Genomic DNA, 22,564 nt, shown 5'->3' on the forward strand with positions numbered 1-22,564 from the left:
AAAATAAATATGACTGGTTCCTTTTGCAAAAGGTCAATAGTGTATGAACCTCACAAAAAACTCAAGAATGATGGTCAGGCCACACGCTGATTAGAACAGATGTCAATATATCCGAAAGCTTTTTAGACGGTAATCATCCCCAAATGTTGTCTGCTGTGGATATCGGGTCTTCTATCTGTGCCGATTGTCCCTGAGACAGTGTGTTTTGACTCTCTGGTTACTGTAATGAACACTGCTGATTCAGGGTCATGCTGACCAATCTCAAAAAAGCTCACAACAATTATAGGTACTCTTCACTCCATTAGGACTGTCCTCATGTTTCCCCATTTGTGATTTCTCTGCTTGGATGGAAGACATGTGTATAGATCTGTTTGGAGGTTACACGACAAATCTCTCATTTTGGAATATTGAACACGATATCATGATGGACCATTAATCTGTATTTATTTTTCACATTGTAAGTGATGAAGAGCGTTAAAGACAGCGAGTAGATTTTTTACAGCTTCTACTGAACGGAACATGTTGTAGCATGCATTTTACAACTCTGATGATTGTTAATGGTGTAAGTACAGTGGTAGAATGAAGTAGGCCCTAATATGTCATTCAGTAACTGGATCTAATCTAAATACTGATTCACACACCGATGGAACTTTGCATTGGGTTAAGTGTCTTGCTCAAGGACACTTTGACATGTGACCGGAGGAACTGGGGATCGAACCGCCGACCTCCAGATTGGTGGACGACCTGCTCTACCTCTACCATTGTGTTTGAATGTGCAGTTATAATGTTAAATGCCCCCCCCCCACCCCCTTTTATTTTCTATTAACTTATTTGTTTATTTAATTTATTATTATTACCCTCTTATTTTTGTATTGTTTTTTTTTTTTTTTTATTCTTTCTTTTTATTATTATTATTATTTATTTTCTTAATTTTATTTCAATTTTGAATGTTGAAGTTGTTTTCTCTAGTGTACTTAATGAGTTCATCTATAAGCTCAACTACTGAAAAAAATGGTTTATAAACTATTGTAATTACGAACTGTTAATTGCATATATGAAAACAACCTTGAAAAAATATAGTATAAAAAAAAAAAGTGTTAAATGCATTTTTAACTATTTGGGAAACGAGCTTCTCATAATCGTCAAAATGTTAGAATAGTGATGAAATGTAACCTGACCTGCCAGATGGTTTGTGCTCAGAACCATTTGAGTAGCTGTCAGAATAAACTGTTTGGAAAAAGACAGGAACATAAAAAAAAAGGAATTGGCAGGTGATTGGATAAACTATCTGTCAATCAAACTGTTGCTGAAGCCAGTCGGGAGAAGAGCGAAAAGATCTTTTCTATCGAGAAAAGCCTTCAATGCCGTTTGGTTGCTCTTCTTTCAACTGCCATTGCAGTATCTATGCTAAACTCTTCAGGAGACGCCATTGTTGTTTAGAACAAACAGTCGCATCTCTGTGTCATCACACACCTTTAAGCTACGCCCGTAGCTGCCGATAGCTCCTCACATGACACTGATTGGTCCATGATCTGGCTTGCCGGACACAAACGCATTACTTGAAACCTGACAAGATGGATTTTCATGCGATATGTGATCCCGCGATTTTCACATTATTATGTGACATCGCGAGAATCCAGCTGCCGTGCAAGGTAAGATGAAATGTACTCTCCAGGAGAAAACACAAGTGGTCATTTAGTCTTGTTGGCTTAATGTTTTATATGTGTCCCCGTCTGACCTTCTATAAAACCACAGCAGTGCCAGAGAGAAAGGGGAAAAAGTGGCACAGAGAGTTATAATTGAATCACAAAATAAAAGAAAGAAAAGGGCAAAACAGAGAGGGACATTTTAAATGTAACAATTTAATTAATTAGACTTTATTCGACAGTACAAAACAAAGTCTTACAGTCAGAAACACCACAAGGCACAGTACAGCAGCACAGGCATACAATTTGGGACATAGTTAACCCTTCAGTGTGTTACATGTACCACAAGGTGACAACAAGTCATCGCTGACCAGTTTGAAAAATGTTTTATGGTCTCCGATTTAACAGAAAAAGTTCATGAGAAGAAAGTTTATATGGATTTTTTTATGGATATGGATAATTCTCATCAAGATCCTTAAGGCTAACATGTATCAACTTCACAGTAACAAAGCAATAATCCATATATATATAATCTTGTTGGTCTTGTTATTCAATATCATACAGTACAATACAATACAAGCCCCTCTACATTACATTTACTTACACAGATATATAACTTAAATCACGTCATATATTACATTACACACTATTCATTTGCAGTTCAATAAAAAGCAGCTTTTAAACAGTCTTGAAACACTTAATACGATTCTGTAAACGGTGAAATTAAAGCTTTATGCTTTCTGGAAATGTGACAGTCATAGCTTTCAAATCACCACCTGGAACTTTGTGGGGATAAAAACACACAACTAATGTTCAACTAAACTAAAATGAAATGTGCATTGGCACTAATTTGTTAACATGGGGAAGAGAGATTGATCCGGTACGATAAAGTTAACAATCAAGTGGTCTATTGATTAAAATTAAAGAAAATGATTGGTGTCTTTGGTTGATTAAATCAGCAGTGTGGCTGATGTTATTTTTGTCAGTGTGTCAGTGACAATCATTTGGAGGTTGAGAAGTTTAGAATGGAAAAGTGTTTGTTCACTTATTTTTAGGCTGATAGGGCTTTGGGACAGCTGTTTAAACTAAGTTATTTATGTTTTTAGAATATATTCACCCATGTGATGAAATGACTGTGTTACCATAAACCAACACTTGACACCACTACTTGGTACGACTGAGTTTTTATTGGTCCATCCAATGTGACTATTATACTATTTATGAAGAAATCAGACATTGTTTTAAGTTTATTTAAATTGTGTTATTTTGGTCTATTGATGTAGCAACTGGTATTTCCTGCACATTGTTTTGATGTAAACACAAGAAGGTGCCTTTTTCTCAAAGTCTGTAGGAATTGTGTGTATTATAACAGTCTTTAAAAAGAGCAGGTAAATAAATAAATAAATATATATAACAAACAAGACATGGACATGGACTGGAATTCAGTGAAACCTGTGGCATCCATTACATGTCTGACTGCTAATTTTGTTTGTCAAATATCAAATACAAATGTCAATCATTTGTATGTATATTGTTAATTGTTTTGATCCAGAATGACAAATTGAAAAATAACTACAAAAACAATAACACCTACTGCTTGACAATAATTGACTGAGAAAATATAGAATAAGTATACATTATCTTTAAAAAAAATTGATTTCCAAAAACAATCCAATAAACTCTTCCAGATGTTGTGACTAACTCAACATCTTCACCCCATAAACATAGACAAAATATGTACTATTTTTATTGTGCATCTTATGTCAAATGAAATCCCATTCCAATTCCATTCAGGAAGAGTTTTGTATTAATGGAAGAAGCAATCGGAACACCACATTGCGTGTTTGACTGAATCCCATTCACCAGTGTCAACACAATGGTGGACAGGGTCAATGCACAGCTTCACACACCCACTGTTGAAATTAAAGCACACTACAATGTCTATGGGTTTTTTGTCGGCACTTTTAAACTGCTTCCACCACCACCACCACCATCATCATCATCATCGATTTGAATGGCTATTTCTTTCTTCTTCTTAGTTTTTCAGACCTTTGCTGTGCATGCATTCATCCACCCAATGTCCATACTCTCATATTCTCTCTCTCACTCTTTCACTCTCTTTATCTCTCTCTCTCTCTCTCTCTGTGTACTTTTCAGACCACCAACCAGTGATGCAGCTGTTGGGGAAAATGGAAGATGATCATGAAATAAAACAAAGTATTATTTTACTATTTAATTGAACAAAAGGCTAAAAATCTGTAGTATCATTTATATGAATATTGGCCCAAAACCTGCAGACATGCAAGCAATAAAAAAGTATGAGGATACGATAAAAATACTTAATAAAAATAAGTTTCTATTTGCACCTGGGTGAGAATAGTCACACGGCAGCTATTCGGCTATTTACACCAGGTAATAGTAGTAGTTTTCAGTTGCAGTTTGGTTAGGTTTGGGCAACAAAACTAGTTGGTAAGGTTTAGTCAACAAAACAACTTATTTAGGTTTAGGAAAAATACACATATAGCACATATACACATACAGTATGTTATGTGTGCCCGGGTCGGGTGCAAATAGAATTGTTTGTTACGGACACCTGGGTGCTTATCTCTGCCATGCTATATACACCCCGGTGTAAATAGCCACATTGGCTTTTTCCGCCCCAGGTGCAAATAATATTTTTGTCTGCTGACACCTGGGTGCTAACAGCATCTACCTAAAAATAAATTATAATTAGGTCAGCACTTACTGTAAACTGCCGAACCTCCCCGTTGTCTACCAAATGATGCTCTGTCTCTGGGGTGATGGCGTAAGCCAGTCTCTGTTTCAGGAGAAAAGGAAAAGTTAAATTGACATCGTTTTAAAAGTTAAAAATAAATAATTAAAAAGAATACTGAAAGGTATCTGGCAAGACAAATCTTATTAGAGATGAAAGATCAACATTTAAGCGTGAAAATACAATAACTCATTCCCCCTCTCTCTACTCCATTTTTGCCAAGAAGCTCTGACTTACGTCGCAAAACTTTCCAGGCAGTATGCAGAGTTTGTACATGGCGTAGAGAGGCACCATGGACATTGAGGAAAGGGCGAGACACCATCCAACCAGGTTAGCCCACGGAGGAAAGAAGTAGGTGCCGTAGTTTGGAGGGTTGAACGTGGCAAAGCTCACCACCACCACAAACTATGGAAGAAAATGATTTGAATGCAGCATACCTGAGGCGGTATCAGTTCAAACGATTCACTGTTAATTTCATGTCCTCTTAGAATTTTGTAATTTTCTGCTACAGGATATATTCTACCAGCAGTAAAACATAGTGTCAATATTTCTGTTGTCAAACCATTAAAACTATCTGCAGTAAATGTTAGGAAGTGGTGGGTGTGTTGAATGCCAATCCATGTGTTCCAATTATCATCAAATCACACCTCTCAGCCTCACAGGGAAATACATAACAAAAATACTAGCATAAACAGGCACAAACAAGAGTCTGAGTGATTGTCAAAATTCTGAATCTTACCTTAGATCCTCTCCTTCCCTCAAATCAAGGATTGACGTTCTTTTCTTGAACTTGTCTATGTGTCTTGTGTGAACAAGGAGTGTTTTCCAAAATGTATCTTTTGGCCAAAGTAGTTCAGGCATCGAGTAAGAATGAACCTTACGATGGGTTTTCTTTTATACCAAAGATATACAGTAGCAGTGTATGTGTACTGACCAAAAAAAGTTGTTGGGGTAGGGGTGGGTGGGTGATGGATTGTTGGATACAAGGAAGACTGGAGTCATGGTGAAAAAAAATGGTGATTTTTGTTTGGCTGTCACTTTGTATGTGTTGAGGTTAAACTCAGTCTGAGTAGTTTCATCCTGCTATTTATTTTTAACTTGTCTTAGTTTGGGTTCTAATGTACAAAACGTCTGTGCACAGACTCACCAGGAGGAAGCAGGGGCTGACAAACTTCCAGCAAAGCCTCCAGTACCTGCCTGGTCGCTGGCCAATCATCTCCTCAATGTCATCACTGAATCGGTCCACTCCTGAAACACATGGAAATACTTGATATTACTTCCAAGTAGGGCTGGGTATCGGTACTCAATATCTTTTGTGGTATCAACCAAAATAGTATAGAGTAGTATCAAAACTTCTCCAGTCAAATGATATTATCTTATCTCCTGCTCCATCCTGCTCCAATTTCACTCCAGGACGGCTCACATTGTGAGTTTGAAACATGCCTGAGCAAGCCCGACCCAGAATGTATTTTTCTATTGCGCACAGTGGCTGTGTAAGACTGTTTCAGACTTGTGTTATCCAAACATTTCCAAGAACTCCAGAGCATTGTAAAGTCCAAAAGTCAACAGTTTTAAAAAAAGATAGATGTAATTATTTCCAAAATTTACAACGTGTTTTTATGTAAAGAAATATTCTGCTTCAATCCATATTTGTTGGCGTTTAGCCTTTCAAAAACATTTTTACTGCGCACTGGATGCACCTGTATTAATGGGCAGTCCAGCAGCAATCAAGCAAAACTGAAAAGTTATATTTATTAAAGAAAGATGACTTATAAAATAATAATAAAAAAATACATTCTGTAGGCTACAACCCTTATTAAAATACAACACAGCTTGTCTTTTTTTTGGAGAAATTTGAGTGGAGTGGCTCCATGAGCTAGCCAGTCGGACACACATACAGCTTCCATTCACATGATGGGTATCTTATGAAGTCCTCTACTGGTATTGGTATTGGCATCGTCATTTCTTAAACAATACCCAGCCCTACTTCCAAGGCATAGTTAAATACAGCCTTTGCTAAAATTGGTACTGAAAATATTATTAAGGCAATTGGTGCTTTTGCATATGGTCCCTATGCATGAGTTTAAATCAAAAGTTGGCCATGCAGAAACCCTTGATAGCTTATCACAACTTACTTTCTCTCCTAAACCTGGCTGTACATTTTTTTTCCTGCCTGGAGGGCATCTCTCACTGTAGAGGGATAGATCCAAACTGACAACCAGGTATTCAGCACAGCTAAACATACTTATGTAGTGGACAGCAGAACGAAAGACCACAGTGGCCAGGGGTCAAGGGTTCCTGTCAGGCAGTTATGAGGATGGGAAAAAAGGACCACTCAAGCCTTAGGCTTGATTTATCTGGCTTGCCAAGGTCGGGACCCACCAAAGTAGGGCAATATTCTGACCCCACCGCCTGGGGCCTGGTTAGTATTTAGCCCTTTATGGATCCCTCCACAGTCAGGTTCAGCAATCATGAGACAATAAACTCGATACGCAAGTTCAGGTCAACCATTTTCCATAACCTTAAGATTGTTTTTATAATACATGTATTTTGTGGCTGCTGGAGTTTCAAAACGTGGGTGAGTTTTTCACACTATTTGAAAAGTCATTTTTTCTTGTTTTCAGCTGATTGTGCTATAGGTGAAAATACATGCAGAGATAATTATCCATCTTAAAGCACTTGGACTTTAGCTATTAATTTACTACTACTGCTACTACTATTACTAAACAGGAAAGAAGGGAAAAGAGGAAAACCCAAATGGCTAACCAAACTGTAATTATTTACAGAACCATAATTGGTCACTAAACAGCACATGAGGGGTTGAATTCTGAGGCCCTAACATATAGTATAATGAGGTTACACATAATATGTATTCCAAGTTGTGTTGATAGAGTGCTTGAAAATTGCATTCATCATTCACTCCAGACTAACAAACTGTCTTATCTCATGCAGAGATGCACAGTAATTTATAGAGATGCTGTGTGTTTGGAAGAGTGATGCATATAACACTGTATATAGCAGTGTAGGGAAGATGGCAAAATTGTGTTAAATCAAGTGTCAATAGAATTTAGACATCTGGAGAGAAATTGACTTTGAGGTCACCCCCACTTGCCACCCACAACAATCTACAACCTAGCTATTAGACAGCTGATTCCTGTCCATGACAAATGGGAATTGCCTGTTCCCCAGCTGCAATTTTCTTTATGTGGTGGCTCACTACTGCCGAGCGAACACAGAGGTAATGCTGGCAGTGTTCAACATGCAGGCCATTTAACATTTAGCTGAGCTCTTATGAGCACCACAGCTACAGTATCTCCTTGTACCTTAACAACACATGCACAGGGACTGAAGTGGCCAACACCGTTAATGGGAATAGACTTTTCTAGCTGTGGTATCCTTACGTCTAATAGAACTATGCTGCATTGTGGCACAGCACGCCTATACCAAGAGATTTCTCATCAAACCCTTAATATAGCATCAGCTTTGCCGGCCATGAAAACATGAATCATCTGTTTTTCCTTCTTCTTTCCCAACTGTCCGTCTTTCTCACCATAAAACCATGAAATGCCGATGGCTTCAATAAGCACTCCAAAGAGAATCGATGTTCCTGCCGCAAAGTGGTCCAGCAGGGTGAACACATACATCCCACCCTAGAGAGACAGGAAAAATATAATGAATGTATAATAACTGTATTATTATAATGAGCTTTATTGTATGCTACAGTAAGAACAAATAGGAAGAAAAAAAATCTGATTATTCAGTTCACTGCATTTGCATTTGATACTTGTCATCATTTGATTAGTGGGACAGTGTTCCAACCAGATACTTACATTTGTAACACAGAAGAGGGATATGAGGAAGGTGGCAACAACGATGAAGAGGGTAAACAGCTCTCTGTGCTTGTGGAGGAATTTAAACTCATCAATCAGTCCCGTGATCACCGATTCCATCCCACCCATCTACAACAGAAGGCACAAGAGTTAGATTAAAGCACAAAGTCAGCGAGTCACTGTAGATGTCCAACTTGTTGTTGCATAATCGCCGCGCTGAAGCTCCAAAACATAACAATTTGAAATGAAAATTGTTTGCCAATGATTGTCTGAAAAGCATTACGGTACATAAACTAAATGCATCCCCATAAACACCAAAAAAATTGTTTAAAAATTGTGAATCACTGCAAACACGAGAGACCTTTGAGCATACAGTCATGAATGAGCACAGAAAATAATGAAAATAATGCTGATGGGTCCAGTAGAATGCAAGATTAGCTGTGGACAGACAGACAGATACAGACACACAAGACCAAACGCATGATCTCCCCACAGGCCTGGCGGAGATAATAATGTAAAGGTGTGTGTGTGGGTGAGTGGGTGCATACTCACAGCACTGTCAATGCCAAGTGTCAACAGCATGATGAAGAAGATAACCGCCCACACGGATGATCCAGGTAATGTTGCAATGGCTTCTGGGTAAATCACAAACACCAAACCAGCACCTACAGAACAACAAATTCAAGCAAAGGAAATAGAAGACAGCACAAATTAGCATTTGGAGCATTTAACATGGAAGCAGACATAAAAGAATAGATAGCTAAAAAGCAAAATGCATGACCATCAAGTAGATATAACTTACACGTTGTAAAAAAAAAAATCAGAAGTACAGGATAGTTTGTGCAACAGGTTTAATTTGAATCGACTTATACAGTAAGCAACACAGATCCAGTGGTATTTGAATACAGGTTTTCTTCGTTGATTACAGTCCTGCCAACTAAAGATAGTTCATCTTAAGTATCGTTGCCTTGTGGATGCACATTATCTTAACTGTCATTTAAAGCACCCGTCACAGAATAATGTCAAAAGTAGCCTGCTGTGGGTTATATATAGTAATATATGCCTTCTTTCTTATTTCACACACCGTATTACTGACGTATGAGGAGAACCTCCAACAGTAGGCTCGTAGTCAATTAACAAAGTGCAATAAAAATAAAATGTAGCTACATTGCTACATTACAAACACAGACACATAATATCATACCGTCTCTGGCAACTTTGTCCAGGGCTACGTTGTGCTTGTGGGACATGTACCCAAGGAAGGAGAAGACCACAAACCCGGAGAAGAAACTGGTCAAACAGTTGATGGAGCTGGTGATGATGGCGTCTCTGAATCAATAAAATCAAATGAGATGAAACAAATCAGTCATCAGCTAACAACGCAGTCAATATCAGCATAATTGGCCAGTCAGTCAATTGAAGAGTTTGTTATGTCGCAGAAAAGTTTAGAGACCCTGGATAGATTTTATGGATTAGTAAGATAGTCAATGATTTGCCTATTAGGCCCTATGTGACAGACTGGCAAGTCGTCCACCTGCCTTCTGTTGGGAATTAAACCTCATTCAAAATAATATTAGAAAAATATTAAGCTAGTAGATAACATTAACAAATACATTGATCAGTGTTGAATAAGGATTTGGTGTGTGAAATTGTGTGAAAGAGAAATAAAGAGACTAAATTTACACATGCAGTAGTAACGTTGCCCTACAGAAAAATGTGCAATTCAAAATTATTTTTCAAAGTCAGACATTTTTGGGCATTTTAGCGAAATATATTTTCAGTGATTTGGTGTTTTTGCTCAAGGAGGAATCCTCAAGGTGGACAGTGTCATGTGTCAGTTATCAGAAACATTAAAAAAGAGGAGATAAAAGCCTCCTGTGGGATGCTGACGATTTTCAAAGAGTGCGACAGTTTTGATTGGTGTTACGGCTGTCTGTTAAACAGCATGGTGTCAAAGACATAGCGGGTTTCAAGGAGCTTCAAAGGTTATTGTAATTCACCTGTTTATGTTGCGCGCGTGTGTGTGTGTGTGTATGTGTGTGTGTGTGTGTCTTTGGAAGCAACTCCTCGTCCTGTGTCCGTCTCTGTGAATCCCCTCCTTCCATCTGCGTGTGTGTCTTTACCTGTAACAGTTGTTGCTGAATTTGTTGTAGCTGGAAAAGGCAATTAGCACACCAAACCCCACTCCCAGAGAGAAACAGATCTGTGTCGCAGCGTCGATCCAGACCTGGGGAGCGACAGAACAAGCACACTTGTGTGAAGCGGCAAACAAAAGGCACAGGAGAGGAAAAAAGCCATTATTAGGGATAATTGCAGGAAACTCATTCAACGGCAGTAGATGAAAGACGCTAGTGAATACGGGGGGTAATTTTGCAAATTACTGCTCCATGAATCTATCTAATCTAATTCTCCAATTGCTGCCATGCATCTCTCTGTCTCTCTCCTCCATAACTGAGTCCTTTAGTCCTGCATGCTTAGAGCGGTTTTCACAGATAAGGAACATATTAGAAACAGGTTAGACAAACAATTTTCAAATTTTTTTTTATGCATCTCTAACGGTACTTAACATTGTAAATTAATCTGTTGAATTCGTTGATCTGCAACTTTTGTCATTCAACCCTGTTGATCAGAATGAAAGATGATTCGTTTCGCCAGGGTGTGTAGCGTGTGCTGGGTTTGTTGTGTGTCACCCAAGCATACGTTTTCTACTCCTTCTCTGCCCTGCTCTGTTGTTCTGTATTTTTAAATTTACTTTAACTCTTTCCTATCTTCTTATGGTTATCCGTTCTTATCCTATTTTTTTTTTTTTTTTCTGGGCTCACTGTTTGCCTGATATGGGATCCATATTTATCTTGAGCATGTGATAGTGAAACACCTACAGCAAAATCAACATAGAAAATAACGTCACTATTGGCTCCATTCCTGGCGTGGACATTTTCAAAGAGGTCCCTTGACCTCTGACCTCAAGATATCTGAATGAAAATAGGTTTTATGGGTACCCACGAGTCTACCCTTTACACACATGCCCACTTGATGATAATCCCATGCCATTTTGGGCAGGTTGTTGCCTGTTGGGCTTGAGTTTACCGTGTTATGATTTAAGCGTATTTTCTATGCTAAATGCATTACCTGTGAGGGTTTCTGGACAATATTTGTAATTGTTTTGTGTTGTTAATTGATTTTCAGTAATAAATATAAGCATACATTTACAAAAAGCAAGCATATTTTCCCACTCCAGTGTTGATAAAGAGTATTAAATACTTGACAGATCTCCCTTTAAGGTACATTTTGAACGGATAAAAAAATGTGTGATTAATTAACTATGGACAATCATGCGATTAATCACGATTGCAGAAGTTAACGAACGCTGTTAGCAATTTTAGAATGATCTAATGTCAACCTAAACTTGCTTTCTATTGTTGCTATTACTGGTATGTAAGGTGCACAGCTAATGACATAATGTTATGACGTACCATTGCCATTTTGAGTCTAGCTTAGCACATTAGCATGATATAGTCGATCAGATATGTTACAAGATACAAGCCAAGTCTATTTAGAGCAAACCCACTTTTTCAGGGGTTTTTTTACACATTGTTTGAAGTGCTAAAGTTAGGTAAAGAAAAGACAATTTAAAATGTCTTTCAGCCACAGTTACTTCTCCATGCCTCCTTTTCTTCTTCTCCTACATCCCCCCACCACTCTCACCTCACTTGTGTCCCCCCTCTCTCTCTCTCCTGACGACACTCACCTTGGCGTCACAGAGTCTCAGGAAGTCCACGGAGAGGTAGGCCTTAATGCCATCGATGGCTCCGGGCAGAGTGACTCCGCGGATCAGCAGCACAGTCAAGACAACATAGGGCATCGTGGCTGTGATCCACACAACCTGAAAGGGTCGAATGAGGTACACACACAGATACAGATACACACATACAACACGCATTTACACAGAGAAACAAAGGCCACACACAAACACAGAGTCACACATATGCATGAATGCAAGACAGTAAAAATGCAAATGCACATTTGTATACACACATACAGTGGTCTTAAACTGCTTAGTGGACTTAAACTGGACTAGAAGCATTTCATTTTTCCTTGGGGTCATTCCATAGCTTAAATTGAGTCACTTAAAGATTCTTGGATAGGATTCATAGTACTTTTGTGGTTTTTACATAAAGAAACTACTGGCTACTGTGTCATTCCCACCTTGCCAGAAGTCTTGACACCCTTCCAGAGGCTGAAGTAGAGCAAAACCATCACTACAGCTAGACAGGAAGTCAACTGCCAGCGTGGACGGCCCAGGTCATCGATACCATTACTGTCCTGGATGTGGAGCACCCCTCGTCTAAGGAAAAGAGAATATGCTGTTAAGAACCATGACCACTCCTGAGTATCTACTTACAGTTTACAAAAAACACAGTGATAGATATGAAATAGCTACATCTATATGTTCCACATGTTGATATACAGTAAAAGGCATACAGTACATTACATGGCACATATGTTGTCTCTGAGGCACATGTACAGTGCAGTACGCACCAGAGTTCAGGGTTGATTCTTTGACCCTATGTGTGGCCAGCGGTCAAAAGGATGACAGATGTAGTGGCATTCCTTCTGAATCCCAAAAATAAGCCACAAACGAGCTGTAGGCACAGTAACTTCAGTCTGACGCTAATCCAGTTTAAAACGTTTACTGAAAAAAGTTAAATATTACATAGTGTCACACGGTAGAAAAACTATGTGCTCCCGTGCCTAACGCAGCTCTCTGCCTCCTAACTCTAGCGCACACTCACTCTCTCACTATATTAAAGGGAGTCTAAATCGTCAAAATTAAATATACATGCATTTGTCTCTTTACCTTTTTACACATTACCTAAGTCAGTTACAATAACTAGAAATTATTAATTTTAACTTATATTCACACATTGTGGCTCTTACATATCCGGCCCCTAATGGTTAAGCGGAAAGATTAAGCAATTACAAAATAACTCAAATACTAAGAGCCATCAAACTGAAACAATTATCAACTAACTCAAATACGTCATTTCTCATAAATAGACTGCAATTAACATTTTTCAACTCTTAATTATCAGTTATTTTCTTCACATTTCTTCATCATGTGGTCCTCTTGTGTTTACATTGCTTCTTGCAGCAAGCACAGTTTATTTATAGGTCTCTCCAGGGTGCTGGTTTTGGTCTGCAGCTTCACCCTGCGTACTGTTCCACTGGAGTCTGGTATGGTTTGGATAATTCTTCCCATTATCCATGTGTTTCGTGGGAACGAACTGTCGACTACTAGCACCACATCTCCGGGCTCGAAGTTTCTTTTCAGTTTTGTCCACTTCTGGCGCTCCTGGAGTAGGGGCAAGTATTCACGAGTCCATCTGGTCCAAAATAAATCAGCAAGATATTGTACTTGCCGCCAACGTCTCCTAGCATACTGATCATCTTTGTTGAAAGTTCCCGGTGGCATGTTGGGCTGTACTTTCATCAGCAGCAAATGGTTGGGTGTCAAAGGCTCTAAATCACGTGGATCATCTGATGGGCTTGTGATCGGTCGATCATTGATTATGCTTTCAACCTCACACAACAGAGTTTGAAGACTGTCGTCTGTGAGGGTCTGTTCTTTCACTAGGGTGTTAAGGATCCTCCGTACAGTACGGATTTGCCGCTCCCAAACCCCTCCTTGATGGGAGGCTGCTGGGCTGTTGAAAATCCATTTTATGCCCTTCTTCTGCATAGCCTTTTCAATTTGTGACTGGTTCAGGTTTTCAATGGCCTCTCGCAACTCCTTTTCTGCACCAACAAAATTTGTGCCGTTATCAGAGCGCATGTTGGTAATCTGGCCTCTTCTGCTTATGAAACGGCGCAAAGCGTTGATGCAAGAGCTGGTGTCGAGACTGTCTGCTACCTCTATATGCACTGCCCTGATGGTGAGGCAGGTAAACATTACACCATACCTTTTTACAGTGCTCCGGCCCCGTTTGACATCAAAGGGTCCAAAGAAATCGACACCTACGTTGGTAAAAGGCGGCTTATCTGGTAAGAGTCGATCTTCTGGCAGGTTTGCCATCTTTTGTTCTCCAATTCGGCCTCGGAGTCTCCTACAGACTGTGCATTCTGATATAAGCTTCCTGATGGCTGAGGTTGCTTGAGGAATCCACATTTTTTGTCTTAGCTGCGACAACATGTAGTTGCGTCCGCAATGTCCAATTTTTTCATGAACATCAGTCAAGATGAGAGTGGCTACTCTGGAGTGTTTTGAGAGAATTGCTGGGTGTTTTGCATCCTCTGGCATGGAAGATCTGTCCAGCCTTCCTCCAACTCTCAAGATGCCATCTTGTAAAATGGGGTCAAGCTTGTACAGCTGACTATTTCTCTTGACAGACACATTACTGTAGAGAGCCTTCACTTCATCAGGAAACCACTGAGCTTGACTGTGTCGGATGATCTCCGTTTCTGCAGCCATTAGCTGTTCCAATGTAAGTGGTTTCTTTTCCATAGCAGATTTGTACTTTTCAATGTGCTGTTGCACAAGTACCCTCTGTCTCTCTGTATCTTTTTCAGACTGACTGATGGAGAGCTGTAACTCTTTTCTTTTGTTTTTCAGGTCAGTCAATGTTTCCTTGGCTCTCAAAATCCATGCAACTGCTCTTTTTAGTCGGTCCCAACTTGAGTAGTACTGAAGCAATTTGTTCACAGGGTCAGACTTTTCTTCAGCTGTGATGGTATTCACTGTGATGTTCTTGACCTCTGGATCATTTTGCAGATTTTGAGTCACATTATCTGGTCTCTGTGGCCATTCACTTTCTGGTTGTAACAGAAACTGTGGTCCATTTATCCATGTTTCTCCTTGAATCAGGCTTTTAACTTTCATGCCTCTGGTGGCTTGATCAGCAGGATTCTGTGATGTTCTGACATACCTCCACTGTGATGGTTTGGTAGCCTCACGTATGAGCGTAATCCGGTTTGCCACAAATGTTTTGAAGCGAGCCGTCTCGCTGTCGATGTACTTGAGAACTGTCGTACTGTCGGTCCAGAAAATGGACTGTTGAAGTGTGACTTGCATTTCTTCTTGCAACATCTTGTCCACTTTGATTGCGACGACTGCTGCGGTTAACTCGAGTCTTGGAATAGTGACTTGTTTTAATGGAGCCACTCTCGACTTCCCCATCACAAAGGAACAATGGGTTCTGCCTTGCTCGTTCACCAACACAAGGCGTTCTCACTTGCATCAGAAAAATTATGCAATCGTGCTTCGACTGTGCGCCCAAATCCTATAGGCTTAACACATCTGTCAATGCTGAAGTCTGAGAGGTGGTTGAGATCTTCCAGCCACTTGCATCATTTTTCGGCTTGCCGGCCACTGATTTCTTCATCCCATCCTTGCTTTTCTTTGCACAGGTCCCTCAAAAGAAGCTTCACAGGAAGTATGAGTGGTGCCAGGAAGCCAAGAGGGTCGTAGATGGCGTTTACAACAGAAAGGATACCTCTTCTAGTCAGTGGCTTGTCCTGCAGCTTGATGCTGTATGCGAATGTATCATTTTCTGTGCACCACTGTACACCAAGGGCTCGTTCAGTGGGTAAGACATCATGTGTGAGATCAAGGTTTTTCAGCTCACTGGCTCGGTGCTCTGTGGGTATGGATGACAATACCTTTCTGCTATTGCTTACCCATTTTGTGAAGTTAAAGCCTCCCTCAGCACACAAGTCTCGAAGGTTCTTTGCCAAGGCAACTGCTTCTTCTTCTGTAGGTGAAGATTTTAGACAGTCGTCTACGTAGAAATTTCGCAGAACTGTTTCAACAGCTTCTGGATCTGCAGTGTCTCTTCTATCCTCTGCTGTTCTCCGTAAAGCATAAGAAGCAACACTAGGAGATGAAGTCGCTCATAAAAGGTGCACTGCCATCCGATACTCTTTCATCGGTGCATCTAGGTTGCCGTCCGGCCACCACAGAAATCGCAATAGGTTGGCACCTGCTTCTGGAACTCTCACCTGGTAGAACATTGATTCTATGTCTGCCATCATCGCCACTGAATCTTCCCGAAACCTCAGTAAAGCACCAATGAGCGTATTGGTGAGGTCAGGTCCCTGCATTAGCTGACCATTCAGCGACACATCCTGAAATGAAGCTGTGCAGTCAAAGACCACACGAATTTTCTTTTTCTTCGGGTGTGGGACGTACCAGACCCTGTTGTCATCGCAGTTAAGCTGTTCTTGAGGAACTTCAACAGCTTAGCCTTTATCAAGTAGGCTCTCCATGAAGCCTTTGTAGTCTTCAAGAAACACATCATTCTTTCGTAGTTTTCTCCTGAGACTAGCAGCTCGCTGTTCTGTCACACAGCGGTTGTTTGGCAACTTAGCTGCTTCGTTCCTCAGTGGAAGCCCTATGTAGTAATGTCCATCCACAAACTTTGTTGTCTTTTCCACTGACAACATAAACTGTTTGTCTTCCTGAGACATCTCTTCCTTGTCATCATAATGACGCTCTGGAAAGTCTGTGTTGTACTGTTGGACCAGTAGCTGTTCTATTTCCACCACTGAGATTCGGTTGACACTGTAATGAGCGGTCTTATCCTTGGAAATTATGTTCTCGTTCTTTAAAGGTCCACACACCATCCAGCCCAAGACAGTCTTCACGGCGTAGGGCCCGTCATCTTGACTATTGATTATGTGCCACGGCTCCATTGCCTTTGGGTTGTTGGCTCCTATGAGAAGGCCCACATCAGCGTCAATGTGTGGTAAGGTTACTTCGCTCAGATATGGCCACTTTTCTAGTTGTTGTTGACTGGGGATGTTTTCTTTTTGAACAGGGATGTTGCTGTGTGTGAAAACCTTAGGTAACTGAATGTACTGTGTGTCCTCTAGGTCAGCGGTCCCCAACCTTTTTAGCGCCAAGGACCGGTTTAACGTCAGACAATATTTTCACGGACAGGCCTTCAAGGTGTGGCGGATAAATACAACAAAATAAAATGATACGACCGGCATAAAAACAGTGGTATATTGTAAATATAATAATAAACGTGAATGCACTGTGTACTCATATGCAACTTTATTAGCAGCGTCCTCTTAACATCGCGCCAACAACATAACATGAGTATCATCCTCTCTGCCCCCTAACGCTCTCTGGTCGCTATGGTAACGTTTAAACATGCCTACAAAAATAAGATACAGATACACCACAAAAACGAATATAAAGTGCATGAAAAAATTAACTCACCATAACGCTAAATCAATGTGAGCCCTGAGCTTGTTTCTCTGCAACGAGACGGTCCCATCTAGGGGTAATAGGAGACAGTGACACCCGAAGTGTGTTGCTTATGTCCAGTCTACTCCGTAATTTAGTTTTGGTTGCTGTCACTGCAGAAAACCCCGCTTCACACAGATAGGATGTCGGAAATGGCAACAGGGTTTTCAGTGCTGTTGTGGCGATCTCAGGGTATTCTGCCGAGACTTTAATCCAGAACACCGGCAGAGTTGTTGTCTCGAACACACTTTTAAGGCCGCCGTCATTTGCGATCTCCAGCAGCTGATCTTCTTCTTGCACAGACATGCTGGATTCTCCTGGTTTGTTGACAAATGGGTCGCGGATCCATTCCTTGGCAGTTCGTGGGTCTTTTGTGGTTGGGAAGTAGCGCTCGAACTCTTTTAAAAGCAAAGACAGGTGATCGTGCACCAGCTGGGAGAATGAAGGCTCGGGCTCAGTCTCACCCAAAATCCCCGCTAATGTTTGAAACATGTCCAATATGCCTCTGTTCACGCGCCGTCCCCACAAATCCAGTTTGGCTTTAAATGCAGCTACTTTATCTGCCAGCTTGAAGACTGTTGTCATTTTCCCCTGAAGTGACAGATTGAGCTCATTGAGCAGGTTGAATATGTCGCACAAGTAAGCCAGTTTTGCGACCCATTCCTCGTCACTGAAATGTGCTGCCAGCGGTGACTTCTTTTCTGACAGAAATCTCTGCAGCGGCTCTCGTAACTCAAACACTCTGGCCAGCGATTTCCCTCGGGATAACCATCTTATTTCTGTGTATAAGAGAAGGCGTCTGTGCTCCGCGTCCATCTCATCACAAAGCTGCTCAAACAGGCGCGAGTTAAGGGCGTGTGCTTTGATGTGGTTAATAACTTTAACAACATCATTCAATACGCTGGAAAGTTCTGGTGGCATTTTTCGGCTAGCCAGCATTTCCCTGTGAATGACACAATGCGTAGATTCACATTCAGGTGCAACCTCCTTAATCCGAGCAGTTAAACCAGACAGCCGTCCGGTCATGGCAGCAGCTCCGTCTGTGCATATGCCGACACAAAAGGACCATTTCAGTTTCCCTGACATATAATCATCCAGCGACTTGAATAGTTCTGTGGCTGTGGTTTTGGTTAGCAACGATAGTGCACATAACATATCCTCATGCACATCCTCCTGATAAAGATATCGCACATAAACAAGTAGTATTGCCTTGTTGTCAACATCTGTAGACTCGTCAACCTGGAGTGAGTACCACGGTGATGTATTAATCCTCTCCAACAATTGTGTCTCAATGTCTTCTGCTATTTCCTCAATGCGCCGAGTGACGGTGCTAGCCGACAGAGGCACCTGTGCTATCTTTTTAACCGCAGCCTCTCCTAGAAGTTCACGGCAAATGTCTTTAGTGGCGGGCAGAATCAATTCTTCACCAATAGTGAATGGCTTCTTAGCCTTAGCAATACGGTTAGCCACCAAGTATGATGCTCTCAGTGCACTCGCATTTGTTGATGTGGTGGCCCTCAGTAATTGCTTCTGTCCTTCTTGTTCCCGCTTTTTTCTTTCAAAATACTCCAAAGGCTTGTCTTTTAATGCAGGGTGCTTGGTCTCCAAGTGGCGAAGCAGTTTTGAAGGCTTCATTGCCTCATTAGAGAGCCGGTCGCCGCATAGTATGCAGAGCGGGCTTGGTGCGTGGGAGTCACCTGTCGCGATAAATCCATATTTTAAGTAGGACTCCTGGTATTGTCTGTTAAATGCAGCTTTCTTTTTCTTGGAAGTCGTTGGCCCTTCTTCTGTCTCTTCACTGGGCCTTTTCCCCTTCCCAAAGAAACTCTCCAAAGACGTCTGTTTTTTACTCATTTTGCTAGCTTGTGGGTTAAATTTTAGCGTTAACGTATCACTACGATGTAACGGAGAGAATCCGGTCATTTTTCAAAATAAAACATCATTCAGATTCAGATAATAAATAAAACGGAAATAATGTAAGTTATTTATTCTTTCTGTGCGGCCCGGTACCAAATGACCCACGGACCGGTACCGGTCCGCGGCCCGGGGGTTGGGGACCGCTGCTCTAGGTCACACACTTCCAGGTCAGAAAGCATGTAACTGGTAATCAGTTTCTGTCCACCAGGTTCATCTTGGCCCATTGTGCTCAATAAGATCTGAGTCGGTTTTCCTTTCATGTTCAGTTTCTTTCGGAGCTCCTCCGTGCAGAACGTGGCGGTACTTCCAGGGTCCATGAAAGCATATGTCTCTATAGACCGTCCACTCTTACGGGATCTCACTTTCACAATCGATAACATACATTCAGTCTCTCCGGCCCCAGTGTAGCCAACTATTTCCTGCGTAACTGGCTTCTGAGCTCCTGAGACCTCTTCCTTTAGAGTGCAGACATCATGTGTTGGAGCAGATGTATTTTTATATGTTTCTCTCTCTATATGAAGAAGGTCTGGATGTCTCTGTGAGCACTGTTAGCAAACCATTCTCCTCTTGCAGGTCCTACTGAGATGGCCTTGTGTTAAACATCCAAAGCATAGTCCCTTTAACTTTAGAAATTCAACACGCTCACCGTGTGTCAGCTCTTTAATCTTGAAGCAAGACTCCAACGTGTGATTCTTTTGACAGAAAAGACATGGTGTTTCAAAGGCATTAGCTGCTTTTACTGTGCTAGCCTGCTTCACTGTTGTATCTGGTCTTTTCCTCTCCACCGACACGTTGGTTGCGAAGCTGCTTCCTCTCATTCCACTTTTGAAAGGTTTTTCTTTTTCTTTGGTTTTGCCGGCTGTGGACATGCAGTTATCTTGGAGCTCTCCAAAGATTGGATCCATAGCCACATTTGCTTGACGATCAATGAAGATAACAAGGTCAGCAAATCGTGCTCTGTGTCCTCTCCTTTCCTTAATTTCAAATGCTGAATTGCGCCACCTTTCCCTCATTTTGTATGGTAATTTGGATACCACTATTCTCATGTTCGTAGGGTTATCCATTTCCTCCATGAACTCCACATCTTCCATAGTGTTACGACAGCCAGTCAAAAAGACAGCATAAGTGTTCAATGCTTTTGCATCTTCAGACTTGATTTGCGGCCACTTTAATGCTTTATCAATGTAAGCACTGGCTATCATTAGCTCATCTCCATAATGCTTTTTAAGCAGTCGTTTCGCTTCCATGAATCCTCTTTGTGGTGGCATGTGCTCACAGCTACGCACAAGTTCTTGTGGTTCTCCTGCAGTGTACTGTTGGAGATAGTGCAACTTATCCTGATCACTATCAGTTCTCTGTTCAATGGCTTGTTTGAAAGCTCTGATAAATGATCTATAGGTAAGTGGATCGCCCTTGAACACTGAAATGTCTTTAACTGGCAGCTGAGCCTGTTTCTGTTGAGTAACCATCATCTCTGTAATCATATTTTGCTTCTGCATTACTTGAAGAATGCCATCATTGCTTCTGTCACGCTGTTGTCTGTCAGTGTTGTCTTTGGGTCTTGACCTCACAACCTGTGGCTGTGTAAATTGCAACGACCTGGATGACATCTTACCTCCAGATACATGTAAGTTAGCGAGCGGATGTTGTCTCCGTTCCTCTTCCTTCACTCGAGCTCCACCTGCCACATGTGAGCGGACATAGCTGTTCATGCCATCTTCTGATCTCTCATAGTCTTTCAACACCTTTACTTGAGCTCTTTTCTCAGCAATAGCAGCCTTTAAAGTCAGTCTTTCCAGCTTGGCTTTAATACGTGCTTCTTCCAATTCAAGCTCTTGCTTCTCTTGTAAAGCTGCAGCACGTTCAACTAAGCCTGCTAGCTTTGCTTCTTCATTTACACAAACTGATGATCTGACAGACATGACAGATGAGCGTCCAACATTTGAGCTCTTTCTTTGTGCTGGTTTGTTAAAGCCAACTTGTGATGCACTATCTTCAGAACATACATCATCATCATCTTCATCATTACTACTGTCTGTCTCATCATCATCAGATGCTCTATTTTCTTTCTTTGTTTTGCTTTCACTTGAAGCATCCATCCATTTTTCAGTTTCTTCTTCAAACTGTCTGATAACCAACATCTTAGGCACATCCCAGTTGCTCACATCTGCATCCTTTTCTTCTTCAGGCAGAAGATCTTCTATTTGCATACTGAGCTTTTTAAACTCCACAATAAGAGGGTTGAAATCATTATGCATTAACTTTTGCACTTTTTGCAAATTGTCAGCATCACTCATCAAACTGTCAACTTCTTTTCTTTTACCAGTTATCCGAGCTAATACTCCTCTCCTGGTTCCAATCAGCCGATGCAGTTTATCCTCCAGTGCTCTCTCAGTTAACTTGCACATTCTTTTAGATTCCATTTCCACAGCATCAATTACTTCCTTATCTTCAGCCATCATATCAGCAAAGCAATGCGTAAATTGCGTGCAAATGAGTAAAAAGTATTTCCACTTTTCTCATCAGACAGGTGCATCACAACTTCTCAAAAACGCAGAAACTTCTTTGGCTTTTCCTTAAGGCAAGCTGTTGTATTTTCAGGCGGAGAAATCCACTGCGTTGCTAATTAACAGGTTGTATCAATTAGCATCATGAATCTTCATTAACTTCAGAGCAGCTGTCCGTCTTTCTTTTCTTTATCTTGTCCGACGTTTTTATTCAGTCAAAGACATACCGCGACGTTGCATTGAGCTCTTCTTCCAAGAGGTGCGTCACAGTAACTTCAGTCTGACGCGAATGACAGGAGATGTAATCCAGTTTAAAACGTTTACTGAAAAAAGTTCAATATTACATAGTGTCACACGGTAGAAAAACTATGTGCTCCCGTGTCTAACGCAGCTCTCTGCCTCCTAACTCTAGCGCACACTCACTCTCTCACTATATTAAAGGGAGTCTAAATCGTCAAAATTAAATATACATGCATTTGTCTCTTTACCCTTTTAAACATTACCTAAGTCAGTTACAATAACTAGAAATTATTAATTTTAACTTATATTCACACATTGTGGCCCTTACAACAGATATTGTCCTAGGAGCCATTGAATCTATCATTTTAATGTTCTGAAAATGTGATTTAACCAGAGAATCATGT

General features: G+C 40.9%; 1 protein-coding gene across 1 annotated transcript in view; it reads right to left on the minus strand.

Moving 5' to 3' along the window:
• Window positions 1-1,867: 1,867 nt before the first annotated feature.
• Window positions 1,868-22,564, minus strand: part of slc6a3 (solute carrier family 6 member 3) — a 29,885-nt gene continuing 9,188 nt past the window's right edge. Inside the window, exons 7-17 of the mRNA XM_074654219.1 lie at window positions 12,456-12,594; window positions 11,998-12,132; window positions 10,373-10,476; window positions 9,454-9,578; window positions 8,802-8,914; window positions 8,250-8,378; window positions 7,970-8,069; window positions 5,567-5,667; window positions 4,657-4,824; window positions 4,393-4,464; window positions 1,868-3,823 (exon numbers count right to left, since the gene is read on the minus strand). Of these exons, the coding sequence (XP_074510320.1) occupies window positions 3,800-3,823; window positions 4,393-4,464; window positions 4,657-4,824; window positions 5,567-5,667; window positions 7,970-8,069; window positions 8,250-8,378; window positions 8,802-8,914; window positions 9,454-9,578; window positions 10,373-10,476; window positions 11,998-12,132; window positions 12,456-12,594 (1,210 nt within the window). The 3' untranslated portion in view covers window positions 1,868-3,799. The remainder of the gene's footprint in view (window positions 3,824-4,392; window positions 4,465-4,656; window positions 4,825-5,566; window positions 5,668-7,969; window positions 8,070-8,249; window positions 8,379-8,801; window positions 8,915-9,453; window positions 9,579-10,372; window positions 10,477-11,997; window positions 12,133-12,455; window positions 12,595-22,564) is intronic.

This window comes from Sebastes fasciatus, chromosome 12 (assembly GCF_043250625.1).
Source record: "Sebastes fasciatus isolate fSebFas1 chromosome 12, fSebFas1.pri, whole genome shotgun sequence".
NCBI lineage: Eukaryota > Metazoa > Chordata > Actinopteri > Perciformes > Sebastidae > Sebastes > Sebastes fasciatus.